At 39.9% G+C, this 27,753-nt stretch overlaps 2 protein-coding genes across 6 annotated transcripts in view; one reads left to right on the forward strand and one right to left on the reverse strand.

Moving 5' to 3' along the window:
* The window catches only part of LOC133409086 (mitogen-activated protein kinase kinase kinase 12-like), a 34,082-nt gene extending 30,613 nt beyond the window's left edge, over positions 1-3,469 (forward strand). The window contains exons 15-16 of one of the 3 annotated variants that reach the window (XR_009769363.1): positions 773-1,072; positions 1,152-3,469. The gene's annotated coding sequence lies outside the window, so the exon portion shown is untranslated. Of the gene's footprint in view, positions 1-772 lie in introns of all 3 variants that reach the window. The other 2 variants (XR_009769364.1, XM_061688648.1) reach the window with 2 other exon arrangements.
* Positions 2,550-23,540, reverse strand: LOC133409088 (poly(rC)-binding protein 2-like). 3 transcript variants are annotated; one of them, XM_061688652.1, is made up of 13 exons: positions 23,345-23,540; positions 21,481-21,616; positions 20,363-20,386; positions 20,255-20,287; positions 20,041-20,157; positions 14,909-15,040; positions 14,676-14,804; positions 13,743-13,817; positions 13,450-13,491; positions 10,575-10,647; positions 10,442-10,494; positions 10,201-10,370; positions 2,550-3,512 (listed from the first exon to the last, which is right to left on the reverse strand). In XM_061688652.1, the coding sequence occupies exons 2-13, from the start codon at positions 21,547-21,549 to the stop codon at positions 3,476-3,478; spliced, it is 954 nt and encodes a 317-aa protein (XP_061544636.1). In that variant the 5' UTR covers positions 21,550-21,616; positions 23,345-23,540; the 3' UTR covers positions 2,550-3,475. The 3 variants fall into 3 exon arrangements, with proteins under 3 accessions (XP_061544636.1, XP_061544635.1, XP_061544637.1); XM_061688651.1 differs by having other exon boundaries at positions 10,575-10,674; positions 23,345-23,539; XM_061688653.1 differs by lacking the exon at positions 13,450-13,491 and having other exon boundaries at positions 10,575-10,674.
* Positions 23,541-27,753: the final 4,213 nt, after the last annotated feature.

The following is a 27,753-nucleotide window of genomic DNA, read 5'->3' on the forward strand; positions in this document are numbered from 1 at the left end:
AGTTTTGTAAGGAAGGACCATTGAATGGATACAATAAAGATGGCAGATTTTTAGCAAATGAGGTATACATTTTTATTCCTGATCATCCAAAAATAATATCTGGGTTACTCAATTATCAGTTGTAAAACAACTCTTTTTATTATAATGAAAAGTTAGGCTTGAAACTTCCATATTTTTGTAAAACAATTTTATTCAGTTTAATGGCTTAAAAAATACGACACAGAATCCTGCTCATTTGTCAGTTTTTGATCTATATATGTTGTTGAATTTTTAATTGTATTTTTAAACATGTATGACTTCCAGTGGGTACAGAAAGTATTCAGACCCACTTAAATTTGTCATTCGTTGTTATATTGCAGCCATTTGCTAAAATTATTTTTAAAAAATCCCTCATTAATGTACACACACACCACCCCATATTGACAGAAAAAAATGGAATTGTTGACATTTTTGCAGATTTATTAAAAAAGAAAAACTGAAATCTCACACAGCCATAAGTATTCAAAGCATTTGCTGTGACACTCACACTGTCCATTTCTTCTCACCATCCTTGAGATGGTTCTACACCTTCATGGGAGTCCAGCTGTTTAATTATACTGATTGGACTTTATTAGAAAAAGCCACACACCTGTCTCTACAAGACCTTACAGCTCACAGTGCCTGTCAGAGCAAATGAGAATCATGAGGTCAAAGGAACTGCCTGAAGAGCTCAGAGACAGAATTGTGGCAAGGTTATGGCCAAGGTTACAAAAAATATTCTGCTGAATTTAAGGTTCCTAAGGGGGACGACCAGAACCCTTCCTAGAGCTGACCGTCCTTCCAAACTGAGCAATCGGGGGAGGAGAGCCTTGGTGAGAGAGGTAAAGAAGAACCCAGAGATCAGTGTGGCTGAGCTCCAGAGATGCAGTCGGGAGATGGGAGAAAGTTCTAGAAAGTCAACCATCGCTGCAGCCCTCCACCAGTCTGGGCTTTATGGCAGAGTGGCCCGACGGAAGCCTCTCCTCAGTTCAAGACACATGAAAGCCCACATGGAGTTTGCTAAAAAGAAAAACACCTGAAGGACTCCAAGATGGTAAGAAATAAGATTCTCTGGTCTGATGAGACCGAGATAGAAATTGTTGTAACTAAGTGGCATGTGTGGCGAAAACTAGGCACTGCTCATCACCGGTCCAATACAGTCCCAAGTATGAAGCATGGTGGTGACAGCATCATGCTGTGGGGGTGTTTTCCAGCTGCAGGGACAGGGAGACTGGATGCCAATCGAATAAAAGATGAATGCGGCCAAGTACAGGGATATCCTGGATGAAAACCTTCTCCAGAGTGCTCAGGACCACAGACTGGGCCAAAAGTTCATCTTCCAAAAAGACAATGGCGCAAAAATAACGAATGCGTGGCTTCAGAACAACTCCGTGACTGGACTGTTCTTGAATGGCCAAGCCACAGCCCTGACTTAAACCCAATTGAGCATCTCTGGAGAGACCTGAAAATGCCTGTCCTCCGACATTCACTATGTAACCTGACAGAATTGGAGAGGATCTGCAAGGAGGAACCCAAATCCAGGTGTGAAAACCTTGTTGTATCATTCCCAAAAAGACTCATGGCTGTATTAGCTCAAAAGGGTGCTTCTACTAAATACAGAGCAAAGGGCCTGGCTACTTATCGCAGTGTGATATTAATTTTCTTTTTTAATATATCTGCAAAGATTCTCAATTCTCTTTTTTTCTGTTAATATGGGATGCTGTGTGTCCATTAATGAGAGAGAAAAAAACAAATGATTTTAGCAAATGGCTGCAATATAACAGAGTGAAAAATTTAAGGGGGTCTTAATACTTTCCGTACCCACTGTAATTGTATCATTTGACAATGAATTTTAAAATTAGAATTCATAATTTAAATGAAGTTAAGCTTTAATTTCAAAATTAGATATTTTAATAATTAAATAAATTGTTTGGAACAGAATTGTTTCTTCCAGAAATCACCATTTTCCTAGCATGTATATGAACTCAAACACTTCTGTTATAAATCCATATTTCAAACATAATTGGATTTGCAATTGGTAGGGTGTATTGATTTTTTTCATTTCACTCTCTCTCTCTCTCTCTCTCTCTCTCTCACTATACACACACACTGTAGTGGAGCTACAAAAAATATATGTGGAGAAAATATATAAATAAATCAATATCATAAAAAAAACTGGAAATACGCAATTATAAAATTAAACCAAATCACTTTAATACCTGGTGTTCTCTGGAGCGCAGTAAATAAAGCACATGCATATCCACACACACACACACACTAAATGGGTCAGTTTGACTCACATCTGTCTGACCGTCATAGTTTGACAGGTAGAACTTATGCAGTACGCCAAAAAAAAAAATTACAACAATAAAAAAAGTCCAAAAGCGACAGCGCCCTTTAATGCATCGACTGTGTAAATACTACAAGACTGGAAGACCGAGGTGGACTACAGTGCCGACCGTCCTGAGTACCAGAAAGATGACTAAATTTAGTATTTGATATTGATTACAAAGGACAAGAAGCCGAGGGGGTGTGTTTAGAGCATTTCACATCTTTATTTTTTTTTTAAACAAATTTGTGGCACCCAAGATCTACAGTCTCAGAAAAAGAAAAACGTGGACAAATGTCCTTTTTCCTGCAAATAATCATCATAAAAATCAATAACTGAGAAAAGCAAAGAGCAGGAAACTAGTGTTAGCTCACAACCCCTTCTTTGTCTTCATTTTGATTTCTTCTTAACAGCCTCATCATACACGTGTTGCGAGTGGCCTTCCTTTGGTAGTAAAAAAAAAAATTTAAAAAAAAAAAAAAAAAAAAAAAAAGTCAATTTAAAACAAATATTCCAACTTTTACATTTTTTTGACTATAGAGCAGTTTTTACAAGAAAAAAAGCTTTCCCCCTCAAAAAACCCCAAAGGCAAAAAAATAATTAAAATAAAAACTCCCAGCCCGGCAAAAAAAACAAAATCATCCCAAGGAGGGGAATGACAAAAAAGGGAATATGCCTATGATGCATTAGTGACCATGTGTGCGTGTGTAAAACTACTCTCTGACGTGTAACAAAATAAATTTTTAGGGGAATAAAAGAGTGACTCTATTCTTCTTTTTGATCCTTTATTTGTGTCTTTTTTTTCCCAAAGAAACCTACGCTGTCCACAACTAAATCTAAATCTTCCTCTGCTGCTGCACTGAAACATGGAAGCTGGAAAAAGGTTTCAAGACAAAAATATATTTGTTTAAAAAAACAAAAAATAAATTTCAACTGATTTAAAACCTCATCTCCCAAAAAACAGGGCATTAAAATCCTAGTTCATGGGTGGACTAAAACAAAAAATAAATAGTCCAGGAGGCTGTGGATGAAGTGACGCTAACATAGGAAGGAAGATGTTATATAGGTGTAATATAGCTTTTCTTTGTTGTTGGTGGTCGTGAGATGTAGTGCAGACTGCAAGTCTCATCAGTTGGCTGCCAGTCCGGTAGCCTCAGAGGAAAGCCTGGAGCGGGACAAATACACAAACACATACAATGCATGGTTGGAGATCAACACCACTTTTAATCCCATCAGGATTTTTTGCCACAAATTCCAGTAGTGAACGTAGCGCGGGGATTCTCCCTCGGGCAGACATTAAATTACGCCAAATAAGTGTGTAGGTGGTGTGAGATAACATTTGATTTGGGGACTGGGTGCGCCAAACTGTCGGAATGAAGGGGTGCGTGTGTGGGTTGCAAAAGATTGTCAGTGTGTAAAGGTGATATGGAATAAGAAAGTGTTAGTTTTTCCGGATATAAAAACTCCATGAAATGTCTTTTTAAGTCATCATAATTGTAGTGAGGTGCACGGTGAAGACTTTGCAAAAGACCGTCACTGTGTTAAGGTGATGTGGATTTCTTTTTTTTGTTTAACAAAAAAAATTAATCCACATGATCATGTATGTATGTATGGAAAGGGGTGAGTCAAATATCTCAGGATGTTGAAAAGTGTACGTGGTGAAAAAAGTTTGGGAACATCTGTCAGTGAGTAAAGTCGACGTGGGTTTTAAAAAAAAAAAAAAAAAAAAAAAAATAGTTATTTTTTCCCCGCAAAATTTAAAAATACAACTCCTTAAATTGTCCTTATTAACTCTCCATGATCATGCTTGGAAAGGGGGTGTGCGCTAACTGTCGAGATGAAGAGATTTGTTGTGGGGAAAAAGGCAGCGTGTTTAAGTGATGTATTAAAATGCCCTGCCCCCCTTCCACACACAAAACATCTATATGATCATGTTTAGAAAGGGGTAGGGCCAGGTTTATTTTAATTTTTTCAAATTAATAAAGAACATCCATAAAAGTCATTAACGCTTCATTTGGGGAGAGGGCGGCCCCAAACATGTCAAGATGTTGAAGGAAGTGCATGGCTGAAGAAGTTTTAAAAGCAACAAACTGACGTCTGGCTTTGTTTTGACATTTTATTGAGGGCAGGTGCACCAACTATTTAAAAGTTGAAACGAGTACGCGGTGAAAAAAAACATTTGTAAAACACTGCCAGCATGTCAAGGCCATACTGGTACAGATTTCTGTAGTCCATGTTTGCAGACAAATTATCTTTGTGTTTAATCAAAATAAGTTTGCATACATGTGCTTTTACTTTGGAAAGCAACGATGAATATTTTTGCCTTTTTTCTGACCAAGCCGGTAACTGAACCATAAACAATTTTTGTGCATTTTCTGCACTGTCAATTTGAAATAATGTCCTGGTTTTTATTAAATAAAGTTTGATTCATCGATGATTAATCGGGAGGGATAAATAAATAAATACAAATCAACAGATTAATCGATTATTAAAATAATCGTTAGTTGGAGCCCTAATGCTTTACATTACAATTGTGGTGAAGGAATGAATTAAACTCTTAAGGTACGGCTGTACAATACTGTAAATACATTAGAACACAACCTTCCTGTTCATTCCTTTTGTTGATGCGTCAGGCATCAACAAAAGGTTCATAATTTTACTTTTTTGTAGTTTTAATAGAAAGTGGCTTGCTTCCTTTACATTTTTTACACATGACAATGTTTTAAAATGTTACCCAACACAATCATGGTACTTTACAGATGAATTCATTTCTACATTATTTCTTATAGAATATGTGTTTGTCTGGCATCTTCAAAGAGGGAGCAGATTTACGTCATTTTACTTTTATTTAGTCCCCTTTTACAGTGGTTTAAGTACATCTGACCCATTCGGAACTACAGTGGGCTAACTCAATTGTCGTCATTTTTAAGTTATTTGCAGAAACAGAAAAGGCAGATAATGGTCAAAATCAATGTTTAGTTCCAAGTTAGACATGCAGGGGGCACTCAGCACTTTTCCTGATACATCAGTGCAACACTGGGCCAACTCCCATGAAACCAGGCTTAACCACCCACAAAACAAAACATAAAAATATGCTGCCAATCAATGACATACAGACAGATGTACCTACACAATGTCTCGGGTGCATAGACCCCTAGAGAAAGTGGCCAATGGGAGTCAGTGGACTAATGTTGAGGAATACAGACTATTTGAAATAATGAATGAAATAAGCATCACAGAAACATCCAGTGACCTCCCCCCTAATCCTCCCCAAAAAAGTCAAAGCTCAATTTGAATTAATGTTGTGTATACCTGAGCGCAGACTAAAGCTCCTTTATGAACAAATAGCACTCGCTGTCGCTGTGGTGACACCTAAATAAATCACTAGCGCGCGTGTGACATCATCTTGGGAGAAAGAGCCGTTACCTGAGCACAGCTTACACACACAAAGAGGAAAAGAGGCTTCAGCGGACGCATCCGCTCTGCATGCAAAAGTCACTTAGAATGGAAATAATCAGCACACTTGACAGGCAATAGAGTAAATATGGCAAACTGCGTGCGTGCGTGTGTGTGTGTGTGCGTGCGTGCAGGGTTGCAAAATTCTGGGAATTTTCAAAGTTGTAAACTTTCCATGGGAATTTTTGGGAATCCAGGAATTAACTAAATTGAAGGTTAGCTCTTAATAGCAAATTTAAATATAGTTGGGGAAATATATTTGAGGATAATCCTGACTAGAATAAGATTTCATGCAAGTACAGTTGATTATGACGAGCCCATTGACTTGAAGGGTTTCGCAAAAATGAAGAGCCAATGCTTGATTTTTTTTTGTTTTTGACATGTTGAAGGGGACTTTTTGGGGAGGAAGAGGGGCTTTTTTTTTTTTTTTTTTTTTTTCAATTCACGTTTTCAATGTGACTTTGTTGGTATTTTTGGATTGGGGAGCATTTTTAAGTTTCAAATGGATTGGGTCAGGGCCGTGGCTAATATTTAACCAGTTACATTGTACCTGCCAGAGTAGTTGTAATGCAACACCCTTTCATTTTACTTGAGTAATTGTTTCCTTAATAAATGCTACTTTTACTCCAATACAATGAGCGCCATTCCGCTCGCTAGTAGCTACTTTTATTTGTATCGGTTTTTGTTTGCATTATCCATTTGTTTTGGTTTATCAGAGACTTCTGCCTCATGCTCTGTCACATGACTCTTTTTCACCAATCAAATGGAGCCGGACTGTCACATGACAGCAAGTAAAGTTAATTTAAGACCATTACTTGTGGCCTTTTCACACCGCACTTGCTCAGTGCCAAATTTCCGCGTGGCAGCGCACAAGGACAACAGCACTCAGGTGCGGCAAGTGCCAACCGTGCTCAAATTTAAAAGTCCTGACACAGCAGCCCACAAGGAAGAACTCAGCAATATGAATGTTTCATAATTGCAACAGAAGGCCCTGGCTTTGCTTATGTTAATGAGAAGGATGTCACGCGGGGAAAAAAAAAAGGGGGGGGAATGGGTACATCCTACACTAATTTCACGGTATGATCTGTAAATTAAGCACGTTCGGGAGCTATAGTTCCACGAGGAGCGCTTCGCGAGGTGTATTTTATGCTGAGCAGTTTTTAAGCCTTTCGCAGGGACGACTCGGAATAGTGAGAATTAGGACTTCCTCCCATTTTCCCCTTGCCGTTCATAGAAATCACTCCGCCAGCCCCTCTTCATATTGGAGGCGCTGTGTGACGTCGCCGTGACGACGCTCCAGAATAAAAAAAAAATTCCATTTGAGGGCGCGTCGCTTCAGTCGCCCTCTGCACTTGCCGCAACATTCTGTGGTACCGCCCCGTCAGCGCATACACAATGAATGGGAACGTCGACGCCGCGCGTTGTCAAAAGTACAGTGTGAAAAGGCCTATAATGAATGTTATTTTATAATTTAAAAAAATAAATAAATTTTAAGTTAGTGATATAGTTGAGAATATCTGAATTTGCACATTACTAATTTTATATATTTTTTCCTATTGGACATTCATGTGCTGAGAGAGAGAGAGAGAGATATATATCTCTCTCTCTCTCTCTCTTTCAGAAGTTCCAGACCACTTCTAGTTTTTTCACTGAATATTTACTCAAAACATTATGAGTCATATCATTCTAAATTACTCTTACCCACTTCTGTACTCAACCAGCGTAAGCCAATTTGCATATGTTGCTCCTGGGCAGGTAGACCCCAAAAAAATTAAATTTACACGACAAAACAGCACAGTGCATACAAGTCCATCTCTGCTAGACACTGAATAAAATCAGTATACTAAATATAAACAGTATAGCAGCATGGTTTTGTTCCTTATGGTTTTTGTTCTTCAACAGAAGAATTGATTGTTCAATTAAATATTTAAAACGTGACCTTATCATACAAATCAGTTGAAATGTCATGCTTTTTAATTGCATTATTTTGCACATGTCTTCTTATGACAAAAGTAAATGTTTATATTTAACCTTGAAAGATATCATTCCATTAAATGACTCTCCATACAGTTAATTCCAAAATTTCCCATCTTACCTTTCCATGGAAATTTACCTTAAACTTACCGGAAATTTTGCAAAGTGGTGTGTGTATTTTGTGTGTGTGTTTAGTGCGCGTGGCCAAAGCAGGTGTAGGTATTGGATGCGTTAGTAAGGGGAGAGCCGTCGCCGCTTGGACTTGGAGCCCAGCTCGGGGGCCATTTTGGGCTCGGGGTTGGCGGCCCCGCTGACAACATGGAGGGCCAGCAGAGGCAAGGGCTTGAGTGTGAGGAGACTGGACACACAGGCAGGAGAGGGGTCGGAGGAGGAGGTGGTGGTGGTGGAAGTGGAGGAAGAAGGAGGAGGAGGCCCAGGAGGCAACAAGGACAGAGGGATGGAGGCTGAGGGGGGCACCACACAGGAGGAGGAAGCAGAGGAGGTGCTAGTAGTAGTAGCAGTGGTAGTAGAGGTGGAGGAAGGGCACGGGCTGCTCGGTTCGGGGTTCAAGGAGGAGGAAGAAGAGGATGAGGAGGGAGGAGGAGGAGGAGGTTTAGAGGACTCTACACTGTAGAAAAAGAGACAAGGAGAGAGAAAGAGGGACAACACAGTCGGGATGGGTCACAGGGTAGGCTTATCTGTGGGCAAATGGCGGCGGAAGGGGATGCTTTTTTTTTTTTCTTTCTTTGGGGGAAGGGGGGACCGCAAAACGCGAGCATGTCATGTTGACCAAAACAAGGCTGTCGGCCAATAGAGAGCTGAGCATGGTAGTACATTGTTGTCCAATGAAATGCATGTAAATCCAAATTTGTGGATTTTCTTAAAAAAAAAAAAAGATTTTTTTATATTATGAAATACATTAGTTATTTATATATTCATATTGTAATATAATATATATTTAAATGAATTATTCAATTAAAGTTTTATGTAAAAAAGAAAAGTCTTAACTCTAAATTTAGATGCATGCTTTTCGTTGGACAGCAGTCAAGAGCGATCTGCACTTGAGTGAATAATAATAGCGGCATCCCGGGTTTCCACCAAGCAGAACAGTTCACTTCGCCACAGCTTGTGTACCCAGCGCCGACTGAGCAGATGGTGATATATTGAGAGAAGGGCAGCAGCTCTCAAACATTGTTAAAGTCAAGCATTCTACCAAAAATCGTATCAATTAATGGAGCAATCGGATAAAAATTTGTTTTGCATTGTTAAACAACAATACAAATACAAAATGAGCATGTGAGGTGCATGTATTATTTTCTTCACTGTAGTATCTGTGACTTTGAATGTGCAGGACTTGGTCTGGTGAGTGACATCTGCGCCCACGAATGAGTGTACCTGGCTGTTGTTAGCTCAGGTTAGCCATTCTGCAGGTGTGCATGAGTGTCAGTTGTGGCCATTAGCAGCTCATGTATTAATGTATTACTTTTCTTTTTCGTACCATTTGTTCAATAAAACGACTGAAAGTGCATCGCTGGCTGAGTCTATCTTTGACCATTTGCATGGTCATTTCAATATGTTCTAAATAGCGCTGGTCGGCCATATTAAAAAGGCTAACATCAGTACATTACCTTGTGTTGGCATACTCAAGTTTTGTAAATGTGGAATGATCCTAAACTTTGGACATTCTGCCTTTTACGCACTCCTACCGCTATTGCGCCAACTTGTTTCTATACAGCGGTGCGTGCGACCGGATCAACATAAGTTCGTGTGGAAAAACAATCCCTGCAAAGCTCCGAGGCAGAGAATTTGCTGCGGCATTTTTGGGGAAACAAATTTTTTCAAGGTCTTCAATTAATCGTTGCAGCCCCAAATTATTCATCCACAAAATGGGTAAAAAGTTACTCCTCCCCTCATCTACAGTTGAGTAAATCAACTGTCCCCGAGCCACTATTTCCATGAAGTTGTTTTGGTTTTGTTTGTTTTTAAACACAGTTGGTGTTTCCCTGCATATTCACAAACTCACCTGTTCTGATTTTTGGGGGGTACCTAGCCTCCATTATTAGGTGAAAAGCCCCATCTAATATAAAAGTATTGCTTGGGTCCCATCTTCTGGCATCTTGGTACAAAGGAATTATTTTGAAGTGAGGGAAGGAGGCTCATTTAGTCAGACCACAACCCTGTCTTAATAGAAAAGTAGTGCTTTTCCGCAATATTATGGCATCTCTTGGAAATTCTAAACCTTTTTTTACAGGGGATGTTCTCTAATCGCGACATGGCTCAGCCCCTAACACTAATTTTTTTTTTCTCCATAGTTGATCGTGGAAATTTTAGTCCCCAATGTCTCTGTGCTGACCGGAGTTTTACTGCTTGGTGGAAACATGCCTAACACTTCAACTGACTAACAAGTGGGTGTGTGTACTGACCTGGCGTTGATGAGGTACTCTGCTAAGCTGATGCTGGCAGGTGAGCCTGTGATGGTCACCTGTCGGTCGGTGGAGCCGTCCACCGGGTTTGCAATCTTGATCTGGGCACCTGACATTTGTCTGATCTCGTTGATCTTAGCCCCCTGGCGGCCGATGATGCAGCCGATGAGCTGAAGAACAGGAGGAGCTTAAGCGAGAATTATTTAAACACAGCCCCTAAAATCTATGAAAGAAAGCTTACCTCGTTTGGAATTTTCATCTCATTAGAACTGGTCTGAGCTGAAGTGTCAATCCCTTACAAAAAACATAACCATATTTTAACACAAAAAGTTGCCACACGTGGGGGATCTGGGTGCCCATTTTACAGCACGTACCAGTGAATCCCTGGTTGCTGTGTGCAATGGGGAAGGGGCTCTGCTGCATAGCCAGCTGATGAAGCTTGGTGAGCTGTGGAGAGATAGCAGCAGAGGAAGACTGTGAAAAGGGGAAGAGAGGAGGAAGTGGTGGAGGATTGGAGGGAAAACAAGGAGAGGGAAAGGGGAAGGAAACAAAAACAACAAATCAGTCAGTTCAAAACATCATACAAATAGGATTTAAATCTCAGTAGGGTACAGGAAAAACAGTGATCTAATCTCTTTGACGATGTCAATCAAAACCCATTATGACGATCTAAAATTGGCTTTACGCTGCATGGTTTAAGTGACACAATTCAGATTGTTAGCGTCCCAATTGGGATATGCATCATTGCAGTGTAAATAAAACAAACTAGAGCTGCAGCTATAGACTATTTTGAGAATTGATTATTATAAGTGATGACCCCATTGATTGAGTAATCAAATAATTGATTTTGTGGATTAAAAAGAAATCTGATATATATTGGATATGCGCTAATGCATCATAAACACACCGACTGGATGTACGCCGTCAATGCCAGCTTGATGTCCACGAAATACACCACAAATACAGTCAACAAAACCACACTTGCTCAAATAAATACCCACCGTAAATCAAAATTACATGGTCTAAATGTGCTACATTAGAGGTGTGTCCACCCTTAAATAAAAATAATTATTGCAGAAGGCAGCCAGTGGAGTAATGTGGAGGTTACCATCATTTAAAAATAATTGGGGAGGAGTCAGAACAGGCCAAATAAATACTATGCTAGGTTTAATATTTGTATTAATAGTCACTGCCCAACGTTGACACTAACGGAGTTATTCCTGTGCAATTTGGGCACCTGCGGATGCGGGCGGTTTCAAGGTTTCAGTCAATGTAAACATAGCCATATAGCATTTGTCACTTGAAATGTACAAGGAAGTAGACACGTGATCATTTCCATTGAACTGGAATAGGGCATTGGCCCTGGAGTGCAAATCCAACCTTTGAGAATGCAGAGATTTTGATAAAGCTCTCATTGGGTGTAGGTATACCTACAGTGTCCAGCAAACAACATTCCCTCATTGTGACAATAGAATTTAAAGAGAAGCTTCTAGAGACCATTAAAAGCGGAAGGCTATTTGAACCAGGTAGGCAAAAGAAGGTAAAGTCAAGGTCAACATGGGATTATTTAATAAAGTGCAAGAGACAGAGCAAGCAGCAGAGCAGCAGATGGTCATTGGTGGACCCGTGGAGAGTCTGGACAAACCCTAACAAACAAAAGCTGGACCGTTATCGACAGTCAAAGCAACCCATATACGTGTGAATCAACCACAATTACGACCAACAGTTCAGGAAAGCAAAAGTAACCCACTTAAGTCCATTAGGCGGTGCTACTGTATATTACAATGTGTCTGGCAACAGTCTCAGACCGTCAAATCTTTCATTTGTGAAGGCTGCTGTTTCTGTTGATAAATGACAATGCCAAAGAATGGGGCGGGAAGAAATGGTCCTAACAATAATCCACCTTGTGTGTAGGACCAGCAAACAAAATGTGTGACAGTGCACAAGTTCAACTGAATGCCAGAAAGCATTTGATTCGTCACACGAGATGATGGCACTCACCCCACAAGGTTTCGACATATTTACACTTATTAAAACATACTTTCAGGAGGGAACACAAAAATAATAATAATGCATAAAATGAACAAATACTGTACATATTTTAGTGTCTCCGTAAATGTGCCTTTAAGAGGCAGGGCTTGGTGGGGTGGCTTGTGAGCGTGAGCTGTGGCCGACAGCAGTTCCTATGAGTTGTGTTTTACCGGTCTCCCACCGATAATTAAAGGTCTCATATGTTGCCAAAGCAACTTTTTCAAGTATTTGGGACGTTATATTGGCTCTATGGTGCCTCAGTAAATATGAGAACTATGAATTAAAATCATCAACGCATTCCCGAGTTAATACTTTTTTTCTGCAGAGGCCTAAAATCAGGTCATTCAAATTTAGCGAGCTTATCTACGTCACAAGCAAAGATCTCCGCCTCTCTCTCCACTCCTGAGCCAGCGCTGTCAACATAAACACGTGTGCTCTCAAAGGTGGGTCTTTGACACAGAAGCAACCAATCAGAGGAAAGGGGTTAGTCTAAGCCAAATATGGACAAAGCTGACAAAACTGGGTGCGACAGAAGTAGCTGTCAAAGGGGCTTTTTCTGGACACTCTTATGACAAAACCAACGTGGGTTTCTTTGTTTTGTTTTTTTCATTAACTTGACACTTTTACCAAGTCCATGTTAGAGAGTCACTCTATGGAGGTCTCAATAGCCAAAATACAGGACCTTTAAATGGCTGAAAAGTAAACGAACGGGGGCAGAAACGATGAACTGCGATATAGTGCTGGAACACTACAGTGGTCAATTTCTGTTAAAATGTGCCTTAAAAACATGGCCTTTAGTGTTGACAGTTTTTATGATTGTGCAAGTTGAATTTACTGTCATATTTAATGTGATCTCTGTGTGAAAGAGGCTGGAGAAATCAAGAAGATATAGAAAATAGAAGGCTTGTTTCAGCCTTATATGGAATCACTGATGTGTACGCCGCTCACCCGTTTGTACAAGTACAATTCATCTGCTTGAAAAGCTGTCAAAGTAACTAGTTATAACTGTAACTAAGCTTGAGTAAAAGGAACTAGCAACCATTAGAGGAACTGTAATAACATGAACGATGTCGACATCTAAAAACAAAAATTCCCATTTTGCTCAAGGGCAGGAGGCGGAAGGGCGTCATCAAGTTTAGGGAAGGTGACATGAAAGGGGAATTGGTGGGATTGCTGCGGTGGGGAAGGGGGAATCACAGAGGCAGATACTTCACTTACATCTGGCTGTGGAATGGCGTGTTGTCCTTGTACGGCATACGCCTGTAACAAATGAGAACACAACTTTCACAGGCCTTGCATCGGACGTCGGTTAAAGCCAATAAAAACATCAGCAACATTAAGTCTTGTCCAAAGTCTCCACATTTCTTGCAAAGGAAACATCTTTAGGGACATGACAGAGAAATGAAGTAAAGCCAGAGGAAAGAGTAGCTTGTTTTTAAGATTTGTACAGAAACAAATGGACCAAAGGGCTTACAACAATCTCAAAACTAGCAATCGAGCATGGTGTGTACCTGTCCGCCTGCGAAAATGACAGGAGATCCTGAAGGTTTGGGTCGGTAGGGAATTGTGACCCCTTTCGGGGGAGACTGCAAAGAGGAGAAAAAAAGTTGGTCAGAGAGGACTTTAGAGTAAAATTGGTCATGTACCAAACTAAGCAAAGGCAATATTTGTGTTTCCTCTCAAGGCGTCTTTTAATTTATTTATTCTGGTCTAAGATCATAAACACACAGCCATGAATGTACTGTATTATGTCACATGCTAAAATGCTAGCTGCTCAAGTGAAGTTGCACAACATTGAAGGTCGTTTATGCCTTTTTTAATGAATACCTTGTTTTTTTATACTTACAACAAATACTGAGTTTTAAATTAATTTTATTAGCCTTTGAAATTGCCTCACTGAAAATGTTTCTGGACAGGAAATTACAGTTTGCTGCTATGCACGATGTGAGTTTAAGAAATTAAAACGGTTGATTATCTAAAAACAGAAAACAATTGATCATTCATTGACTGAAATGGCTTATTTTCTCGTGTATTCATAATTCCCTCCAAAAATGTATTTCATCCGAATACTCGTTTGATAGAATTTTTAGTAGGATACTCAAATACTAAAATATAGTATAGCTGCATCTCTAACATATATTGTTTAACATCTTTAGAAAAATGTGTTTGTACAAATAAAGTTGATGTTGAATAAAAGGTTGTACAAATAAAGGTCGCCCCTGTAATAAAGACCCAACCACTATTTACATAAGTAATTTATATTATTAAATATAAAAATGTACACAAATTAAGGTCTCCTGCCTAATAGCAGTTGAGTGGATAAACTGCCTCAAACACTAAATTAGGAAATACAGTAAATATAAATATTGCTCCATATATATATATAATTTTTCTTTTTCACTCAACTAAAATGAAAATATTCCTTTGTGGAGATTCCTACTTACCTCGAGCATGACCACACAGATCTGCTTGACACACTCGATAATAGCCTGGGGCGTGCCAGCTATGCTGATGGCGCGCTCAGTGGAGTTGGGCAGCATGTCACCTGCCACTTGGACCTGAGCACTGGTTGACTGACAGCACAACAAACCAAAGGGAGGTGAGAGAGGGTAAGAAGAAAAAGAAGACTACAAAGCAGACACTTGCTTTTGTCTCGCTTCTAAAACGGGTCGTTTACCTCTCGGATTTCTTTAATCTTGCAGCCACCTTTGCCAATGAGGGAGCCACATTGGCTGGCGGGCACCACGATGCGGAGAGTCACTGGGGGCTTGCTGGTGACTGTGCTGTTTGTCATCGAGCTGCTGATGTCCTAGGGGCACAGTTTGGTCCATTTAGCGTAGTGATTCCCAACCAATTGTGTCATGCGAGATCATCAGGTGTGTCGCGGGAAACTATCCAACTTTGTTCTTGTTTTCAATAAAGAAAAATAGCACAGTTTAAAAAAACAAGCGAATAGACAAAAAGAAAAAACAGGTTTTACAAAATATAATGGACCATATGCATGGCAACAATAAGCAATTCCATTGGAAAGGTGAGGCAGTGGCCCAGTTTTCACTGTCCGTTTGTTTCAACTTAAGCTACTGGAACACCATGTGACGGAAAAATGACCACAGTCTTTAAATGTGTGATAACGTGGGGTTGTGTAATAAGTATATTTGATAGTTTGGTCTTGGTACATTGAGGTGGAAATTTCATCAAAAGTTTTTTTTTTTTTTTTTTAAATACGAAGTGATAGCTCCACCAGCCAACGCTGCTATGTTCAGCATCAACAGTTTTGCGTTTCAACACGTTTCCCATGTTGTCATGATGCGTTTCCCGGTGAGCAGAAGTTACCACGCCTCTTTACCCCAAACGCAGAAGTGGTGCACACACAGTCCATTACTGTACTTACTGTAGTATCCATATGTTGTATGTGTGTCTTTAATAGGACGTGGCCGAGTGAGTGACATTAGGGGCTGGAGCACCCGGCTGGCTGGTTACTTTGCATGTGAGCGTCTGGGCGCGGGTTATGGCCTACAGCAGCTCCATGCTTGTTTTCATTTTGTATTAGTGTGTTTAACTGTTTGAACCATTCAATAAACAGCTGAAAGTTCGATAACGATGACCCTCGTTGCCCACATACGAGGGATTTACAGTACCTTGACTGCTCCATTTTTTTCACTTCACTCCAGTGGCTCGTGTATCTGAATCCTGCTCATATGCCGAATTTTGGCTCACATCAAGAGCAAAAAAAACAAACAAAACCTACCTATAAATGGTTACGTAATTTAAAACAAAAAAAAACTCCTAGGTCAGTGCACTTGTAAGTAGGGCTGCAGCTATTGAATATTTTAATATTATAGTATCCTACCAACATTTTTATCAAATACTCAGGTATTTGGATAAATTATATATTTCCTTATACACAAGTAAAAATAAGCAATTTCACTGTGACCTATTTTTCTTTTTTGAGATAATCAACTGTTTTATTTTTTAAATTCACATATTTACATTACCTGTATTTTCTAGGCTTTACACGATCAGGATTTTTAGGGCCGATGAGCGAGTTTAAAAAAAAAAAAAAACATAACCAATCTGATCACAAGATGGAGCAATGTGTCTATTTAAATTACCTGTTCATTTACTGTATATACTTGAGTACTTGATTGCTCAAAAAATTATATTTACAATAAATGTACCTTTCTTCATCTATTTATGCCAGTGAGGCATAGTGCCAGACAGAACAAATGAATGGTCTTCTATTAGATGGCAGGAAGTACATACAGTAATTAACTTTTTGTTTTTTTGGGTTTTTTTTCACTTTTTGTGACATTTTTGTTTGTTGGTGTGCCTTTTCAATTGTAAAATATGTTCCTTGGCTCCATAAAGGTTAGAAATCACTGCTCTAGTCAGATCATGTATTCTAATCAGTCAGGTCAAACTAATATTACAACATGACAGAAATAATGGGTGCAAACTTACTGTAATTAAATCACTTTATTGTAATTAAATTACTTCACCCACACCAAAACTTTAGAGCATGATTCGACAGAACAGCGGCATGTTTACGTACAACCGTTAGTGCTAACACTAGCTTGCTAGGCTACATAATGTTTTGTTGCCTGCTTGCAAGCCGTATCGTATTAAAAGTATGTGACCATACCTCAAGCAATCCTTAAACAAACGTCCTCTCCTGTCCTGAGCACCGGTGACCACCAAAACACGTTTTCCCCATTTTGTTCTTCTAATACAGTCGGCGCGATCCACTCTTGTTGTCGTCGCCATGGTAACAACTGTGTCCGGTCGTATGAGTTGACAAGATAAAGCCCAATGATCGGAAAAAACGGGATGAGGTTTTTTTTTTTTTTTTAAATAACTTTATTGGCTGTCCGATATTTACAGTACTCCGTCAAAAGACACGCGACAAGGCTAAAAATAAACTAGCTTTTGGATTCAAATATACTGTGCATGATGGCGACGGGGAGTCAATGACTTTTGCGGACGTCATTGATCGGATCGCCGAATGATGACATTAAAGCCGATCAACATAAAATGCTAATTATCGGCCGATACCGAGCAGGCCGGTAAAATCGGTGTAAAGTCTAGTAGTTTCTTCAAGAAAATTTTCCGTGAGGCAATTTCAAACAAAAAATAAAACATTTCAATTTAAAAGTAAAAAGGCGTAACAGTAAGGAGCCTGTTGTGCAACGCCACTTGAGCAGCTATCATTTTAGGATGTGACAACATAATACAGTAGGTTTGTGGCTGTGTGTTTAAGAGCTTTGACCACACTAATAAAAAATAAAATGAAAATGAAGGCACCCTGATAGGAACAATTAGCGGTATTAACTGAATACATTTTTCGGCAAACTTTGCCAGTCGCAATTTTTTTTTTCACTACCGACAGTACTTGACTCAAAAGGTAGCCACAGATACACAAGCCATTTGTCTCACACACACACACACACACACACACACACACACACACCTAAATCACTGAGCAAAACTGTCCCTTGAGAATCAAACACTCTGAATGAAGTCACGTTATTGTCATGCACATGCTCTACTTACCACCATCATATAAACTGCCCAAAAATTTGACAGTAGTCATAATTAACAGAAACCTTAGCCCTCTGGAGGGCTGACGACATGTTAGTAAATTCCATTAACGTTAAACACACTGATTTATGCGACGTTCATCTTTGCTCTCCACCGCATTGTGTGTGTATTACTTGAGAGACGTCGCATCACTAGTGTTCTTATTTCTGCTCAGTCTGAAACGATCCCACACTTACATTTGTCTTCTCGGACGTCATCGCCATCTTCTCCTTTTGTGTTTAACGGCGGCTTGCAAACTACCTTTTATTTTGCACTCCTTGAATCAAACATGTTCTCTTGCGCTGATGACACGACCACATTACACTAGTCCACCTGCTCCGTTAAAATTCGATTTAACGCTTTCCTGCCATTAACAGCTAGCGACTGTCTTCTTTTCCTTTCGGCTTGTCTCATTAGGTGTCGCCACAGCGTGTTATCCTTTTCCATGTAAGCCTATCTCCTGCCTTTTCCTCTCTAACACCATCTGCCTTCATGTCTTCCCTCACTACAGCTATTAACCTTCTCTTTGGTCTTCCTGTCGCTCTCTTGCCAGGCAGTTCCATCCTCATCACCCTTCTACCAATATACTCTCTCTCTTCTCTGGACGTGTCCAAAGCATCGAAGTTTGCTCTCTCCAACTTTGTCTCCAAAACATCTAAACTTGGCTACCCCTCTGATGAGTTCATTTCTAATCCTATCCAACCTGGTCACTCCTAGAGAGAACCTCAACATCTTCATTTCCGCCACCTCCAGCTCTGCTTCCTGTTGTCTCTTCAGTGCCACTGCCTCTAATCCGTACATCATGGCTGACCTCACCACTGTTTTATAAACTTTGCCCTTCATCCTAGCAGAGACTCTTCTGTCACGTAACACACCTGACACCTTCCTACACCTGTTCCAACCCGCTTGGACTCGTTTCTTCACTTCCTTACCCCACTCACCATTGCTCTGGACTGTTGACCCTAAGTATTTAAAGTCCTCCACCCTCACTTTCTCTTCTCCCTGTAGCCTCACTCTTCCCCCTCCACCTCTCCCATTCATGCACATATATTGTCTTACTTCGGCTCATCATGCCAAATCCTCTTGGACAGTCCACATCCTGGTCACCACCTCTTCCAGCTCCTTCCCTCAGGTAGGCGCATCCGAACAATGCAAACTAAAACAACCAGACATTCCAACAGCTTGTTCCCTCTTGCCATTAACTTCTTAAACAGTTTACTAACCAATTCCATTGCAAAATGCTGCCAATGTTTTGTCTTGAGTTTGCAGTCACATTTCTGTCAGGCCAATTATACATTACTCGTGCACTTACTGTGGTAGCCTCGCCACGCTGCACTATTTGCATATCTGCTGTTGACCAATACTGGCCACTCATGTGCCCGAGTAGCATCTGCAACATTTGCACAATCGACATTGTCCCAGATTACCGCACTACTAGTCACCTTAAACTGCATACATTTCTTGAAGTCCCGGCGCCCTTTGCTAAGCAATGGTCATTGCACCAGACTATTTTTCTATTAGTCATTTCAAACTGATCTAATTGCTAGAGGACTCGGCATCTTTTTGCACAATTGTAAAACAATAAAATAAAATGTGTACCGGGTTTACCACATTACTGGCAACCTTTTATTCCTTAATGACTTTTTTTATGTCTTTATGTCTCAAAAGTATTCTCTGTCAATTGACTGTTTGTTGTCGTACTAGAGTGGCTCCAACTACCGGAGACAAATTCCTTGTGTGTTTTCGACATGGCAAATAAAGATGATTCTGATTCTCTTCTTTCCAGTGCATGCCTCCACCTTTCTAACTGTTCCTCCACCTGCTCCCAGTTTTCACTGCAGATCACAATGTCATCTGCAAACATCATGGTTCATGGGGATTCTGTCTAACCTCATCTGTCAGTGTATCCAGATCAAGGCAGTTACTGAATATAACAATTTTATCAAACATGGAGGGCAGGCAGGGAATGAGTTAAACAAGCGGATCCCCGAGGTAGAAAAAAAATCCAAGCATTTTTTTCTACTCGAATTACAACGTTCGAGTACTCGTTGCAGCCCTACTCGTAAATCAAGGTAGCACTGTATATACTTTGTGTCATTTTTTTGTTTGGGGGTGTGACATGAGATTTTTCTAATGTAAAATATGTGCCTTGACTTAGTAATAGGTTGAGAAATTCTTATTTGGGTTGTGCAAGAATATAAATCCAGACAATTCTTTGAGCTGGACCCCCACCTCTTCCAGTTTATCAATGATCATGGAGAAGGCTTTGAAGATGGCAGTGGTCGGCCCGGCCAAAGTGATGATCCTCTCGGGACAGTTGCCCTCAGAGATGTTGATGCGTGCCCCGCTCTGCACGGAAAAGAACGAGAGTGAAAAAAACATCCACTTGGCATTTAAAACCGCCGCGTTATGATAAAACCGCAGAAAGGGCACACAAGGAAGTCACCTCTTCTCTCATCTTCTTCACAGATTCGCCTTTCTAAAAGCAGAACATAAAAGTAACATTTTGTGCCACAAAAACATTTGAATTTAATTGCGTTCCGTTAAGCCTTACCTTTCCAATGATACTGCCAACTTCCTGAAATGACAAAACACAGTTACATTATGTTTCAGAACATATTTGGGAAATTTATATATTTTTTAAACGTTAATAGTTCTGAAACAAATGTCACTGAATTCAAAATTATTGTGAAAATTATACCTCTCACGTTGCCTGAATCGTGATCAAGTGAGACCTCATTTCAACGAACATCACATCAAACAAATGCTAAATAATGTAACAACTTTGCTAAGGTGGCAAACTGGCAATACTGAAAACCCGCTTGCCTCGCCGCAATGCCCTACCTCCACCACCGGTTGTCATGGTAACAAAAAACAACTGCATTTACATGAGACAGAACTGCCCTCTCAAAACGGAGCGATTTCAACCAGTGTGTGACAGAGTGCAAGTGTTACATGAGCCTTTGCATATGTATATGAAGACACCAGGGAACGGTTTTAAATTACACACAAAAAAAATACATGTGTCTCCTTTAAAACATTACGTGTATGAATAAGGTTTTATAATGTTTAGTTCAATGATGCAAGGTGCAACAATAACTATACAAGAAATGGAAATGAGTGCGACATTGAAAAGGGTCTGGCTTCCGAGTACAAAATGAGCAACTCAATTAATTTAAGATCAATGACACACCATTTAAGGGCTGTGGCTATTAAATATTTTTAGAGTCGAGTAGCGTACCGATTATCCTATCAATCAATCGAGTAACTCAAACATTTATTTCACAGTCTATCCTTGATCACTTCTACACTGTGTTGTGCGTGTGTCTGCAGTAACATTAGTCCATGGAGAAAAATTATCCCTGCAAAACTTCAAGATGGAGATTTAATTATTTGAGTTAAGCGATTAATCGTTGCAGCCCTTCCTTTGCTATTAAAGTACATATGCTAATGTGTACATACTTTGGAGTTTACACTACAAAATGCTTACAGGTTCCACTGTACAGGAATAGCACGAATGGCCCTTGTGTGGACACACTGCTATGGGTTTTGTATGTATCAGGATCTCAACAGTACCAAGTCAATAACATGACTCATCACATCGGTCCCTGAGGAGTGTGCGGCGGGGTGGGTCATTGTGGTGAAAAACGGCATTGCGTGCTGACACTTCACCTTGCCATGCATGAGCAGCCTGATGGTAAGGGTGACATTGAGCCCTCCTTCAATCACACCGGAGTCCATAGCTGTAGCTGATGTACGTGGGTCTTCTGAACTTGGGGGCACGGGGGTCTTTGATCACAGTGATGATCTAGAGGGGGGGGGGGGGCGCAATATGTTACACGTGAAGATAATAATGGTTAGCTGCTCAAAGTAAGGTACACTAAGTCAGTCAGATAGAGTCTAAGTGAAGTCACTCAAAAGTGCCACTAGTAGTGAACAAAACATTTGTAGTAAGACAAGAACTGTTGTTCAAGTTTCAAGTTGGTAACACAGTGCTCAAAAGTCACTGGATATTTAAAAAAATAAATTAAAAAAAGATGTAAACAGGCTTTTTGTGCATTCTACCAGGGGTTTGAATTGTACAAAAATCTTTAAGCCATTTAAGCATTTCTTCAATATCATTGCTATCTGACATGAGCTTTATGTACTAGCATGCCGATTGCCCTCACTAGGACAACTCTGGCATACTTGTAAGACAACATGCTACTAGTGAAGCAAAACTGATCTCGTTGACAACTAGTATGCTAAGGCTGTGCTATTAGTGTCCAGAAATACCATATAGTAACGGAGAAAATGTTACCAGTCGGGATGGGCGAGTAATAATACCAGGTATCAAGCAGATACCTTACTTCTATGTATTGGGTACTAATGAAGGCTGCCAATACCAGCCACCAATACTTAAGGCAAAAAAATCTGACATTGTAAGTCCTCCTCACCAGTAGTTGGTTCTTCACGGCAGCGGTTTGAAACATTGGCGAATCATCATGTGCATCAGAAAGAAATGTATCTGTTAACAATTATCTGTCTTTACGATCATTGAAATTTTATGTATCTAAAAGTATTAGTGGTATCGGTGAGTATTCAAGGGTGAATACTCGTACTGGTATCGGTCTGGAAAAAAAGCAGTATCAAACTTACTTAGTTGTTCTACTGGTCCACTGAATTGTCTTACTAGTGAGGACAGAGCGCCAACTAGCACATGGGCCTCAAGCCTGATATCAATGATCTCGAAAAAAATACACAAAAGGCCTTCCGAAGTTCGGACAGGCTATGACGTGAAACGCAACGCCAAAATATTCACAAACACGCATCCAAATGATTGTGAAATGTAAAAACCAAATACTTTAAAGTGATAACACAGACAATGCAATCGAGTTTATGTACATTCAAATGTAAGTTTGATGAGTAACGAAGAAGAAGAAAAAATCGACTATACGGCCAGCGCTGCTTGCCGGCTAACCGTTTCGTCATCATTAGCAGCGTGCCAACTCGGCGCCCCCCTCCCCCCCCATCTCAAAAAACACTAAACAGCTATTCTTGTTTAACAAGTGTTCAGAGGTATTTGCTGCACCACTTAAACGTCTCTCAATGATGTTTTCGGCATTTATTTCGAAATAAAGTATTCGCATTTAACCGATTAGAATTTTGAAGGCTCGTCGAACTGTGGGGGATGAATGGAGCATGTGCACGCTAGTTAGCGCACGCCAACTCCCGTCTTTTTTTAAATCTTTTATTCAACATAGTGACATTTTACTTCATAGTAAATGACATACATGTCAAATTGTATGCTATTTATAACTATATTGGTAAACTAAAAGGTTATTAGGGCTTTAAATTAACGCGAAGGTTGGCGTTTCCGGTGATTGGCTAAGCTAGCAAAACTCATTTGAGACGATGGCGTATTCATCGTGGCCGCCGCGGCCTACTAGCACCAGAAGCTAATGCTAAGCGATTTCTTTCCACTACGTCGGCACGCAACAACACGGGAAAATAAACTAAACAAATAAAACAACCAAAACTCGGCGGACAAACTCACCCGGGTCGTAGGCTGGAAAGTGATCGGGGAACGGGTTGGGGTTGTAAGGGTAGAAGGGGAGAGGTTCGGGAGGGTAGAAACCCAGGGGGGAAGAGTTTCGAAAGGACTCGGGGGGGAGAAGAGTGATGTGAGACCGAACTCCACTCCTTTACACAAAGACAACAACGTGGCCACCTCCGAACTTTCCCCTTTCACCCAAGCCGAGCCCACATCCTGTGTTTCAACCGCCCAATCTAAAAAAATACAATAATCTATAGAAATATTATACGCACGTTTGGGAGAAGGACAATATAAAAATAGTATAAAAATAACTGTGGGTAAAAAACACTTTTGAGTTGTTGATATGAGACGTTCAAGTACACTCGTAAAAATTTGACTTACGTACAGTACATAACATGCGGTGCTCCTCACAATTTTTGTATTGATTTTTGCACTACGTATGTTATGAATCGTAATAACGTCCTGCGGTAATATATAAGATCAAATAAAAAAAACATTAGAGACACGTTTGAGAAACGCAAAGTAGAGAAACAATACAATATTTCAAAATAAGTAAGACAAATAATCGACCCACCTAATAAAAAATACACTTTAATATAAAAACAGACGCATGTTTGAGATGCAAAATACAGAAGCAATATACAAAGTAATTATAAAAATAACATTTTGGATTGCTTCTGTGAGCCTTTCAGGGTACCACTAAAACTATCCTGATGAAATTTGTCTCAAAACTGTATATATATATATATATATATATATATATATATATATATATATATATATATATAATATACGTACATACATACACACGAATATAAAATAAAACAAATATTTGACCCGCAACCATAGTAAGCAGAAGCAGTTCAGAGAATGGATGGATGGATGGCATTTGACGCATGTTTAAGAGATGCATAGTAGAAAAACAATCTAAAAAATAATTACAGAATAAAAAAATTACCCTTATGATTTTTTGTTGATGTGAGACTTTTAACTAGGACTGATGTGTCGGGACATTCGTAAATGTAAAAAAAAATACCTATCTAAATATAACTTTTTTTAAATTAGTTATTCAATGAAAAAAAATACAAAATTAATTCAAAAAATAAATTAATCCATATTAATTAATCAATTATAGTGTTGGGGTGGCTGAATTAATGCAACAAACAAACAAATGAAAAACAGGACTCTTGATCATTTCAATGCTCGGTGGCCACGATTAAAGTACAAATTTGACTCTTCAGAGTCTAACAGACAGCCACTTATCTCAACAACGAGGACGGATTTGGACTTTGGAAACGGTAATGGACCATCCAGCAGTTCGCCCTGGAATTTACTGGGAGCAAACCCCAAAGATATGGGACAACATCTTAAAGGGAGGAAACAACACCAGCAGATTACCAAAGAGTCCGGCTGGCCTGCGTTGCAGGCTGCTTCAACGTAGAGTGAGCGGCCGTGGACGGTCGCTACAGTGAGAGGGCAAGAAAAAAGGACGCGAGTCAATGCAAAACATTGATATCAGACTTACCAATAGATTTTAGCCACTTTTACAAGACCCTGGCCAAGAATGCTCATCCCACACCACCCCTGAAAGGTATGAAACAAAATCATACAAGAAAAAAATGGCACCCCAAACATTAATAGTTGGTGATGCAGCTGTCAAGGATGTGAAACGTTTTTGCAGTGAAAAGAACACCAAATTACTGTGTTTTTACCAATGACATGGTGTCTGATATCTCTAAATAAAAATCCTGGAGCTCACTAATTAGCACCCAACTGTGAAATATGTCATTATACACACAGGGGCCCTGGATGTTCTCAAGCAGCAATCAGAGGTACTGCAGCGAGATTTCATTGATCTTCTAACAAAAGTGCAATGTTTGGATGCTGAGGTTTTTATTAAGTGGACCTCTCCCACTTTTACGATTTGGAGATGAACAATTCTCTAGGCTCAGTCAATTAAATATGTGGTTAAAAAAAAGTGTGTACGGCACTATCCGTGAGTTTCATTGGCAATTTCTGCATTTCTGGGGAGCGCAGACATCTTTACAAGGCAGACGGTTTCTGTCTAAATAGACAAGGGGTTAAGTTATTGGCTGCCAACAGTTTTTACTGTGTACGTCATTCAGCGGCCCAAAAAGTAAACACTGGCCTTGGTGATGCGGTTGTTCCCAAACAATCGGACGAACAGGAGATAAGGCGACACGAGGCGCAGACGGATTCATCAGGGTCATCCAAACAATCGGAGGAGCGAATGACAAATGAGATGAGCCAGCACGTTGAATCTCCCACAGCCCTCCCTGACAAAATGGCGGAAAGCCCAACGCAAAACTCACTCTCTACTAGCCTAAATTCTCTGCTAGGTGTGACGGACAGGATGAAGGCGATTGTCAATATGTGAATCCAACGCACACCACGCCAAGATCTTCCTCCCTTCCCCCCTCGCGTGAAACCACCGTCCACTAAGATGCGAAGGGCCCCTCCTCCACCCATGAAGAACCTTATCTGCGAATCTGACTGATATCTGCGGGGTCTTTTCCAGAATAAGGCGGACCCCTACGGAGATCAGGCATTTTTGATCCCTGTAATTACAAGGGACAGAAAGTTGGTCAAATAAATATGGCACAAAACAAGTATAACTACAAACTTAGTGAGGATAAAATGTGAATCTATCAAACCATTGTCTCCAGTTATCTCTGCGAGACTAGCTCTTTTCAACATCAGGACACTGGGTAATAAATCAATGTTGATTAATGACATCATTACAACCTATGATCTGGACTTTTTGGTACTAAATGAAACATGGTTAACAGAAAGTAGCTGTAATTCCATTTTAAATGAGGCAACACCAGCAAATTTTAATTTTATGAACAAGTGTCGAAAAGGGGAAAAAGGGTAGTGGTATTGCTGTTATTCTTAAGTCATTATTTCATCCATCCATCCATTTTCTGAGCCGCTTATCTTCACTAGGGTCGCGGGCGTGCTGCAGCCTATCCCAGCTATCATCGGGCAGGAGGCGGGGTACACTCTGAACTGGTTGCCAGCCAACCGCAGGGCACATACAACCATTTGCACTCACAGTCACACCTACGGGCAATTTAGAGGTGTCAATTAACCTACAATGCATGTTTTTGGGATGTGGGAGGAAACCAGAGTGCCCGGGGAAAACCCACGCAGGCACGGGGAGAACATACAAACTCCACACAGGCTCCAGATGACTACAGCTCAATTAAGGTGTTGTGTCACTGTCTAAAACAGATAAATATCTGGATGAGACAACATTTTCTTCAATTGAACCACAACAAAACTGTGATAATTGTTTTTGGCAATAAAGAAAAGAGAATTGCTGTTAGTAAATACCTGGAGTCACTCTCTTTGAAAACCAAAGACCAAGTCCGAAACCTTGGTGTTCTGATAGATTCCGACCTGACTTTCAACAGTCATATCAAATCCATTACTAAAACTGCCTTCTACCATCTGAAGAACATATCCAGAGTGAAGGCTTGCATGTGTCAAGGAGACCAGGAGAAGCTCATCCATGCTTTTATCTCAAGTAGACTTGACTATTGTAATGGTCTTCTGACTGGACTCCCTAAAAAGAGCATTAAACAGCTGCAGCGGATTCAGAATGCTGCGGCTCAGGTTCTGACCAGAACAAAGAGGTCAGAGCATATTACTCCAATTCTAGTCTTTACACTAACTTCCAGTCAGCTTTAGAACAGATTTTAATGTTCTGCTACTGGTCTATAAATCACTAAACGGTTTAAGCCCTGAATACATGAATGAGATCCTCATGGAATATAAACCCAGTAGGGCTCTGAGCTTGACAGACTCGGGTCAAATAGTGGAGCACAGAGTCCAAACACGACGGAGCAATATTTAGCTATTATGCTGCACACAAATTGAATAAATTGCCAACAGAAGTGACGACAGCCCCAAGTGTGCATGTTTTTAAGGCTAAAAGCTCTTCTTTACCCCCCATTCTTTTTAGAGCATTTCCACTTTTAAATTATATTTCTTGAACTGTATGCTGTTTTAATTGTACTTTTATATATTATTTTTTTCTCTCTCTTTGTTTTAAATGTTTAAAAGCAAATAAAAGTTCATCACCATAAATTTGTGAATTGTAGGAAAGTTAATTTCAGTAATTCAATTCATAAAGTGAAACTCATCTCGATAGATAGCTAGATAGACAGGCAAACAAACAATTAATCCGCTAGGGAATTGAGTGAATTTTGAGTTTATCTGGTACAAAGTATAATTATCAAAATTGTTATAAAAAATAAATCATGAAATATTCCACTCTGTGTGTAGTGAATCTATATAATGGACAACTTTCACTTTTTGAACTAGAAATAAATGGAGTTTTCCCACAATATTTCAGACTTGAAATAACAGCACAGACAAGGATC

Source organism: Phycodurus eques, chromosome 10, assembly GCF_024500275.1.
Source record: "Phycodurus eques isolate BA_2022a chromosome 10, UOR_Pequ_1.1, whole genome shotgun sequence".
NCBI classification, from domain to species: Eukaryota; Metazoa; Chordata; class Actinopteri; order Syngnathiformes; family Syngnathidae; genus Phycodurus; species Phycodurus eques.